Source organism: Syngnathus typhle, linkage group LG16 (assembly GCF_033458585.1).
Source record: "Syngnathus typhle isolate RoL2023-S1 ecotype Sweden linkage group LG16, RoL_Styp_1.0, whole genome shotgun sequence".
In the NCBI taxonomy this organism is placed as follows: domain Eukaryota; kingdom Metazoa; phylum Chordata; class Actinopteri; order Syngnathiformes; family Syngnathidae; genus Syngnathus; species Syngnathus typhle.
In genome coordinates, this window is record NC_083753.1 from 3,470,873 (window position 1) to 3,480,790 (window position 9,918).

The window sequence follows — 9,918 nt, forward strand, 5'->3', positions numbered from 1 at the left end:
CTTGGCCTCACGGTGCATGCTCGCGCCGGGCGCCGACTTCCTTGAGCGTGCGCGTGAGCTAGTGGCTGCAGGCGCGACGCGATTGGCTGCGCGCTGGAGCTCACGCGGCGCCGATTGGCCGACGAGCAGGAAAAGCCGACCAATGTGTTGTGCCGCTGCGGCTCGCTAATTAATTGCTGCTATCTGTCTCCTGTCCTTGTGTGCGTGCGCGCGAGTGTGTGTTCGTGCTGCGTGCCGCGCGTGTGTTTGCCTTTTTCTCCCCAAAGCGAACATGAACTAGTTTGTTGGGCTACACTTTCCTTCTCCTCCATCCATCCATCCATCCATCCATCCATCCATCCATCCACCCGTCCCCCCCTTTCCTCGCCTCCTTGCTCCCTTTCCCGTGCGTCCCGTCGATCGGCTCGGCGGCACACTTGCGACTCCGCTGGGTGATGTTGGACATGGGCGAACGCAAAGAGCTCAAAATGATCCCCAAGTCGTCCTTCACCATCCACAGCCTGGTGCCCGAGGCCGCGCAGAGCGACAACCGCAGCCACGGCCACCGTCACCACCCGCACAACGGCAGCGGAGGCAACAACCACCAGCACCACCACGTCCAGAACCACCACCCCTACCACCACCACCCCCAGAACGACGAGCTCAAGCCCGCTGCCGCGCAGCAGGATGCCAGCAAGACGGAAGGCAAGAGCGATCCACCACGGCCCGAAGGCTCCGGCGGCGGCCAGGAAACCCCCTTGGCGGACTTGGCGTCAGCGGCAGAGAAGCCCGAAGACAAGAAGGAGGGCAAAGACGAGGCAGCGGCTGGCGGCGGCGACGCCGGCTGCAAGGAGGCTGAGAAGAAGGGCGGCAAGTTCGAGAAGCCTCCGTTCTCATACAACGCGCTCATCATGATGGCCATCCGCCAGAGCCCGGAAAAGCGGCTCACGCTCAACGGCATCTACGAGTTTATCATGAAGAACTTCCCCTACTACCGCGAGAACAAGCAGGGCTGGCAGAACTCCATCCGCCACAACCTGTCGCTCAACAAGTGCTTCGTCAAGGTGCCACGCCACTACGACGACCCGGGCAAGGGCAACTACTGGATGCTGGACCCCAGCAGCGACGACGTCTTCATCGGCGGCACCACCGGCAAGTTGCGCCGGCGCTCCACCACCTCCCGAGCCAAGCTGGCTTTCAAGCGTGGAGCGCGCCTCACCACCGGCCTCACCTTTATGGAGCGGGCCGGTTCGCTTTACTGGCCCGTGTCGCCCTTCCTGTCGCTGCACCACCCAAGGGCGGGCGCCGCCGTGGGCTACAACGGGCCCGCCTCAGCGGCGGCGGCGGCTGCCGCGGCCGCGGCCGCGGCGGCCGCGGCCTACCCTGCCCACCCGGTGTCTTACGGAGCCGTGCTGGGCCAGAACGTCCACGGCGCCGGGCACCCGTTCTCGCCGTCGCCCAACGGCCTGAGCATGGAGCGGCTGGTCGGTGGAGAGCTGCCCTACGCCACGCACCATCTAACGGCGGCGGCGCTGGCGGCCTCAGCGATGCCCTGCGGCCTGTCGGTGCCCTGCTCCGGCACCACCTACTCCCTCAACCCGTGCTCGGTCAACCTGCTGTCCGGCCAAACCAGCTACTTCTTCCCGCACGTCCCAGTGAGCACCGCGGGCGGCGGCGGTGGTGCGGGCGGAGGAGGCGGCGGCGCCGGCGGCCAACCCGTCGTCCGGGCCCCGGCCTCCGGCTCCTCGCAGGCTTCCACATGTGACTCTCTGAGACCCCCCATGGGCGCCTCTCTGCCGTCCTTTTCGTCTGGACTGTCCGCCGGACTTTCTGACTATTTCACGCACCAGAACCAGGCCTCTGCGCCCAATCCGCTCATCCACTAACGGAACCGACAACGGCGAAACTCCGCAACTGTAAGTGGAACATTTAACAAAAATAATTTAAAGATTAGAACTAGGCAAAAGACAACCGGAAAGTTTCCAGGTATTTTTTATTATTATTATTGTTATTCTTAATATTATTCTTCGTGCTCTGTGTGTGCGTACGTGTGTGTGCGTGTGCGTGTGTTATCGCGCACACGCGTGTGTATAGTGCGTGCGCGTGGCACGTCGACTAGAATGTTAGTTCAAAATTTGTATTTTTATTTTTTTTTTAGTCAACATTTTCACTTAACATGTTTCAGTATTAAACGTGACACGGAGTTCTTATTTGGGGATTTTTTTTTCATATCTGACCGAAGAAATGTAAAACAAGTTGACTGACTCGCATCAACCCGCTTGTTCGTCCTTTCTCCTCCTTTGTTGTTGCCGTTGCCAACATGTCGACTCGTCCTCTGCAAATATTCTGCTACTTGTTTTGGAATGTCTTCTTCTTTTCTTTATTTGTTTCCTCTTGTGTCGCTTTGACCTAAAAAATAATACAAGAGTGCGAAGGGGGAAACATTTTGCAGTCTTGACGAAATAAAGCTAGCTGATCTTCCTAAACATTTTCTGTCATTTTTTCTCTTGCTGCTGGCGTGCACGCGATTTTTGTTTAGATTTGAGCAATAAATAAATAATGCGCATAGGCTTGCGGCATATAAGTGTGTCACGCGTTTTGTTTTGAGGGACAACGTGCACGCATAATGATGGGTGATCAGAAAATAAAATTGAACAAGAGCATTTGGGCCGCGTGAGGACGTCAAGTTCTTTTTTTGTCAATGCCAGGAATGTATTATATTTGTAAAAAAAAAAAAAAAGAAAGTGTGTTTTTTTAAATTAGTTAATAATTTTGTTTTGTTATAGATGTCAACAATTTTTTAATCTTGAAAAAAGAAAACCAGTAGATTAGTTCCTTCTAGAATTATTCTGCATTCTGGAATTTCCCCATGAGGGACGAATAAAGGAATATCTTCTTAATTTCTAGTAAACTTATTTGAATTTTTTTTGGGGGGGGGGGGGGTAATAATAGTACAAATGACTCCTAAATTATTTTGTTCGTTCAGAAACCAAAACTTTAAAAATAAATCCAAAACATATTGTGCCATTTTTAGTGAGTGATTTTATTTTTTATTGTCACAATGAGCGAACAGAAAAAACGCCCACCCAAAAAAACTTAACATAAAATACAATTTGCCATAAGCAAAACTTCGTTGTGAGTTGTCTGAAGCATTGAAGAAATCCGAAAGACGTTCAAGAGGAAAAAGAACAAGCACAAAGGAACTAGAAAAAAAGAACAAGCACAAAGGAACTAAAGTAATTTTGAAAATTGGCAAAATGACAAATATTTGAAGCACTCAAGACTTTCTTTTTTCCTTCATTGAAAATATTTGTTCGTATTAATGTTTAAATGTGATGTTTTGATGTCAAAAGAAATTTGGACTGCAGAAATTAATTTGCGGGCTGCTGACAAATGCAACTAAAAAAACTACAACAACAAAAACGCGAAGGAGATGTAAAATGGTTGATGATGCCTTAGTTTCCTCTCTTTGTCGCTTTTGGATGTAATAAAAAAAATAAAAGCGCGTTTTGAATGTGAAGGCGAGTATTCCTCTTGTTTTTTGTTGATTTCAGCTTGGCGAAATGTCTTCATGCAATCATTTTCCTTTTCTAAATGTTTTCCATCTCAAAATCAAATCAAATCTTGTAAGCTAATTTAAAACGAGATGTTTAAGAGACAGAATAATAATAATAATGATAATGATAACAATAATAATTAATATTAATAACAAAAATAATACACCAATAAAAAAAATGCAAGGAATGAGTACGTGAGTATTTTATTTCTGGATTGTGTGCCGAAGCTAAAGATACTAATTTGTGCTGAATTTGTTGCTATTCTTGGATGAACAATGACTCGAGCACAACCCTCCTTGTGTGTACGTGTGTGCGTGCGCGCGTGCCTTGTTCCGACGAACCGGTGTCAAGTGGCCCCAAAGAGAAAGAAGAAGCGCAGAACATGTTCTTCTTGTCGTTCTTTGCAGTCATTGAACATTTTGAGTTGCAATAGAACGGATTACCAAATGGGGGGGGGGGGGGATCAAGAAAGTTGAATAAAATCACCTTCGTTGGTCACACAATAAGAAGCCAATATTTATTCAGAACACTCAATGTGCATAATAGCAAAATACATAAGTGCATGCATCAAATGTGCAGTAGAGTAGAATTTAAAAGATGTGGAAACGAAGTAAAGGAAATTAAAAACAAAAATCAACATTTCACAGTTGCGCATTTATTTGTACAGCAGATCAAGATTCTATTTGAAAACAAATGTATTTTTTGATCGCTCAAAGATCTTGATTTTTTTTCAACTTTCAACCAAATCGTCCCTTATTTCTGATTTTTATGCAAATCCTCACCTCAAGGTAAACAAAACAAAACGTATATATATATATATATATATATATATATATATATATATATATATATATATATATATATATATATATATATATATATATATATATATATATATATATATATATATATATATGTATGTGTGTGCGTGTTGTTGTGGGTGTCATGGTGGTTCAGGTGATCCCTGGTGGGGGTGTGACAGGTTAAATGGCGAGGGTGAAAGGCTGCGGTCAGACTTCCTGCTGAACTTTTCGCTTGGGAACTTTGATTCAGCAACAGTTTTCATCTTCATCAGCACGATCATTTCAATTTTCTTGTCACCTGTCCCGCCTGCAATCAGTAAATCTTTTTTTCAGTGTCTGTCGTTCAAAAATGAACTTGCTAAATCTTTTTTAGTTCTTTTTGCGCATGGACATGCACGTATAGCTTGTTGGCTGCTTCCTCGTCATTCTTTTTTTCTTCTCAGTATTGAATTTCCCATGCATGTCCAAAATGAGTTTTTTCAAACCAGCCTTTTTGAGGCCCGCAAGCGGTCTTGCATGGGCGTACGTTTTTGGACCGTGACACATATGCGCGGTTTGTGCGTTTTTCTTGCAGGGGATTATTTCATCCGTTTTGTTTGTGCCTTTTACGGACTTGGAATATTTTGGCGGTGGCAGAAATTGGGAATGACGTTTGAGACTGGAAGCAGAGAAAGATGTTGGACAACAACGAGGACGTCGACGGCAGCGACCACCTTGAGGATTTTGATCTCGGGCTGCGACGTCGGCGTCTTTTTTTTGTCACACACACACGCGCGCGCGCGCGCGCACACACACACACATCCCATCATATGCGGGAATCGAACTCAAGGTGTCGGCACACAAAACAGACAAGTGCACCCCATCTCCTGATGTTGGCGTCTTCCGAATGTTGCCGGTGTTATGCGTAATGCCACCCGACGAGTCCAAATATGGGAAACGTCAGAACGTAAGGAGGCCAATCGGCTGGATAATTTCACGTATGCAATGCCAGCTCAATGCAACAAAAAAAGACAACCGGTGTGTGCGAGTATGATGTCACAATGAGCGAGCCAGATTGAGATTTTTTGATGGAGTGAATGTACCCAATCCCACATTTTGTCCCCAAATGTAGGAACAACGTGGAAAGTTTTTTAAGAACAAGGAAAAGAATGAAAAATATTTTTAAGTGCGGGTTTCATATTTGTCCTATCACATTTTGTCTCAAAGAAAAAAAAAAAAAATTGGGGGGCAAAAATAAACCAAGTTAGAGCAACATGATGATTGCGTGGATGCATGTGAAGTGGATCCATGTGAAGTTGCGCATGCATGGAAAATGTGCAAATGAGCATAACCTGCTCGACATCAGTATGCTGCATATTTGACTGATGTCATGTGAGCGAGAGAGCCACTAAAGAAGCGGCAAAGGTGACGAACATTCGACATGGCTTTGCATCATCAACAATAATTCAAATAAAGATTGGCACAGGAAGCTCATTGCGCCAACCGTGGGAATTGGTCGAGAAACGTCATCAACCAATGACTGGTGAGGAAAGGAAGGTCGGGATTCCACGTAGCCAATTGCGCAAAGGAGGTAAATCCGGGGAAAATATTAGCGTGTGTGTGCGTGCGTGGCTGAAGGATAGCACCGGAAGGTTAACAAGGGTGCTGTTGGATTTAATCCACAATTTGGGAAGCGTGCTCCCCGGGGCTCAAGACAAAAGCCATAGCCAATCACTTGTTATCCAATTCACACACTGCGTGCTCGTCTTCTTTCTTCAGTTTTAGGAAAATACTAAGACACCGAAACAAAATTTAGACTTACACAGGTGGGTTGAGTTAAATCACAATTCTTGTTAAGAAAGCTCTGTTTTCAGGAAAGTACAATACAGCGCTGGGCCTTTCGTGCGACAATGCTCAAGAGCAGAAAGTCTCCATTCAGAAAAGGCAACGTTCAAGGTTCTTTGGTCAGTTTATATTCAGTAGCACATGCCGGTGTGGGCAGAGTTTGATGGGTGATGAGTCCAGGGGGTGGGGCAAGTTCGCAGGAGAGTTCCATGGGAGTGGGTGCTGGTTCGGTGAGAGCTGGTTCCGTGGGGTTGGGTGCTGGTTATTGGCGATTTGATATGTGTGGGGGCTGTTATTTTCCATCCCGTCTTTCGGCCTTGGCCGATGACCGGGTTTTCGGCTGTTTTCCTCCTGCTCCAAGTGTCCTTCCTGTAAACATTTTCCTCCATTCTTGCACAAACATCCACTTTACCCACTGTCACACACCGTCCATTCATCGTCCTTCCACTTTTGTCATTTTGTACGGAATTATTTGAAATTTTGGGTGTGACATCATCAATTCGTTAATGTTCCCTGACTATGCAAAGTTCTTACTCACCACTTACCATGCATTTGTTTGTTTGCTCTTTTGACACTCCATGTACTTGCTTACTTCGTCACATTTAATCATGCTTCCAACTCTATCTTTTCATTGTTAGGCAAAACATTTCCTCCTGTCCAGAACATTCAGTAGTAATCCAAAGGTGGCGTCTAGGATTAGGCGACATACGACGTCACATCAAGCATTAATCAAAACATAAGATATAATCAAGTACTAAACATTCTTAGACGCCTTTGGCAGTGTCCGTGATTTAGAAAAACATCAGGCATGCATTAAACAGTTCCTTAAGCGTCGTTAAGCTATTCGGGCAATATATCAGAAAACATTTATTTCAAAGTGCACAGAAATACATATCAGTTCATGAAGTTATAAAAACCTTTCTCATTACCACATATCAAAAATGTTCAGTTATGTCTTCTTTATTGATTTGGTAGTAGGTATAATTATATGCTTAAAATGTTTCTGTTATTGATTTAATATGTGAATATACTTGTCTGCTTATGTACTTTATTCAATGAGGTGTGAGCATATCTGTTTTTGTAGCTAGACAGGACTTTTTGGTTTTCGACTTCATTTCATCAGTGCTAACAAGGATGCTAACAAGGAAGCTAGTTAGCACGATGCTAAAACGTTCAACTAGTGACTGCGTACGCGCGTGCTACAGGAATATAACAGTCGTATGGAAGTGCGTTAATAGAGCAAGTGTGTGTGTGTGTGCGTGAGCGCGTGTGCGTGCAAACAGTCAACGGCTCGTGAAAAATGCTTTTAATGAGCAAAAAAGCAGCTGTCTAGTTAAACATACTCAACTACTCCTTTTGTCCGAGTGCAAACTGTAGTGGCTGCCGCTGAGCACTGCTGCCTGTCAGACGTCGCTCCTTTCTTCCTTGCTCCCTTACTTTTTGCTCCTTGCTCCTCCCGCTCTTCCATCCGTGCAAGGCAAGTTCCTTCAACTCGCTCTTGTGCTGAGCTCCTTGAGCGGCGCCCCGAGCTCGCTGTGGGATGAATAAAGTTCTATCATCATCATCATCATCACCTCCACAAAGCTCCCAAGCGAGCAGGCACCAGCATGCTTTGACCTCTCCCATGCACCTTCTCACTCCTCCTTTTCCACTTTGCTTTGTGGCCTTCAGCACGTTGGGGTCCACCAGAAGGAAGCGGTGTGTCGACCTGGACAGACTGGACGGAAAACGCGTCCGACATCTTTGAATCCTTAACAAGGGCTCGTCTTCAACTTTGACCCATGACCTGAGAGTGGGGCCGGCTGGGGGAAGAAGGGGCTCACGGTGACGTCCGGTCACGACACACGCTCACATGGCCGGGACGGTCCAAGCACACGCCGGACTTCCCGCTTTGATCGATCGAGCAGCTCAATTCTTTGTCCGTCAAATTTCAAAACATTTGTCATGTTTGGTCTGTTTTCATGCTCACTGTTTTAACAGCAGCACCGTTTTGAATTGTCAACTTCAACGCTTGACCACCAAGAATTATTAACTCCCATTGTAGAACCAGGCTACTTTTTATCCAAGCACAAATGAGGAGGTCCCAAAAAGAATCATTAAGGTAAAGTAGAGACGGGCAGATAGGTCCACCGGTGCTAACGGGGCTTTTGCTACCTTGGAATCTTAGCCACCGACATGCCAGCGGGAAGCTAAGCTAATAACCGCGTAGAATCACTCATTGACTTTGCCACATTACTGCCTCGCATCCTGTGCTTGTTTTGTCACCGTGCCACCTATCTTGTCAGCCACTTAGCATCTTAGCTCCTCGGTATGTACCACAGTCCCGGTTGCTGACCAATCACAAGATCAAATGTTGGACATCTGTTTCTATGGTGACCATTTGAACACAACAAGCGCAACGCTCGCGACACTCAACTTCATTCTACCGTACCTGCACTGAGCTACCCGAATGTCTGAGACACTAGCCGACGTGAATCTCAGCACTCATGCACGGACACACACAACACACACGGTCGTTTCTTGTCATTTTGCCGTCCGTCTGTCATGGGCGTCGGAGTGTCTCGTTTTGGGAAAGCGATCTTCCTGGCGGCCGGCAGGAAAAACTGGTCTTGACAAGATCTCCGTCTCGATAGGATCTCCCTCCCAAAACAAAGCCTCGGCTGTTTTAGCACCGCCCCCTCAGCGCCTCGTCGCCAAAACACTTTGCCCACGTTGTACTCCGCTTTGGATGCTTTGATACCTGAAAAGGCTTCCACTTGTTCACCCCTTTCCGAAAACCCCTTTGCATCCCCCACTTCCTCCTCCATGCCAGCGGAGCGGAAAATGACAGTATTCTCCCCGCAACCCCCCCAAAGTGGGGCCCAGACGTCAAAGTTAGCACGGAGGAGCCAAGTGTCCGATATCAGCTAATGCGAGCAACAACTAACTAGCCCATTAGCAATGGCGACCACTCACATGCTATTTATTATTTAGTACACTTTGCGGATGTGTGTCCTCTCCTCGCACGCAGCTGGCTAAGCTAACGTTAGCATGCCCTAAAATAGGGGTGCCCAATACGTCGATCGCGATCGACCACCAAGCCACTATTGGTCGATCGCGTGATATTAAAATGTTTTTGGTTTTTTTAGTGGGTGTAAACGCGTGTAAAAACAACGGCGCTAACAACACAAACACGCTAGCTCGCGAGTTCCCTCCAATTGTCAGAACCCTGTTTTTTTCTCTTAAACTTAAGAAAGGGTATAAAAATGAGTGGGGCAGCTGGCCATTGTAAGAAGTATCACTTTCTTAGGGAATGGGAGTAGGACTTTTTTTTCACGATATATATACACACATATATATATATACACACACATATATATATATATACTATACTATGATGTAGCATACATACTATATATAAATTTATATATATATATATATAAAAAAATTGTTTTAGTGTGTAGATCTTTGTGACTTGGTCATTTCAAAAGTAGCTCGCGAGCTGAAATAGTTTGGGCACCCCTGCCCTAAAACATTTGTGGTTAGGGGCTCAGACGGTTGGCATACGTTAGTTGAACGTTTGCACCATTGAACGAACAAAGTGACGCGTGTTGCTACCTTTGCCGACGGTTGAAAATGTTTGAAGTGATGGCTCGGGCCTGAAAAGTTCAATCACATAGCACGTGAGCCAGCTAGAATCTTAATGATGTAGCATTTTAGCCAGTTAGCCAATTAGCTTGTACGAAGACGTCAGTCCACGTCAGATGTCGTATTGG

The 9,918-nt window shown here is 46.1% G+C and overlaps 1 protein-coding gene and 1 long non-coding RNA gene across 2 annotated transcripts; one reads left to right on the plus strand and one right to left on the minus strand.

Moving 5' to 3' along the window:
* The first annotated feature begins 214 nt into the window (after positions 1-214).
* Positions 215-9,231, plus strand: foxg1a (forkhead box G1a). The gene is made up of 2 exons (XM_061302115.1): positions 215-1,895; positions 7,835-9,231. The coding sequence occupies exon 1, from the start codon at positions 435-437 to the stop codon at positions 1,863-1,865; it is 1,431 nt and encodes a 476-aa protein (XP_061158099.1). The 5' UTR covers positions 215-434; the 3' UTR covers positions 1,866-1,895; positions 7,835-9,231.
* LOC133169715 (uncharacterized) lies at positions 6,150-7,936 on the minus strand. The gene is made up of 2 exons (XR_009718439.1): positions 7,794-7,936; positions 6,150-7,696 (listed from the first exon to the last, which is right to left on the minus strand). It is a non-coding gene; the product is annotated as an uncharacterized LOC133169715 (long non-coding RNA).
* Positions 9,232-9,918: the final 687 nt, after the last annotated feature.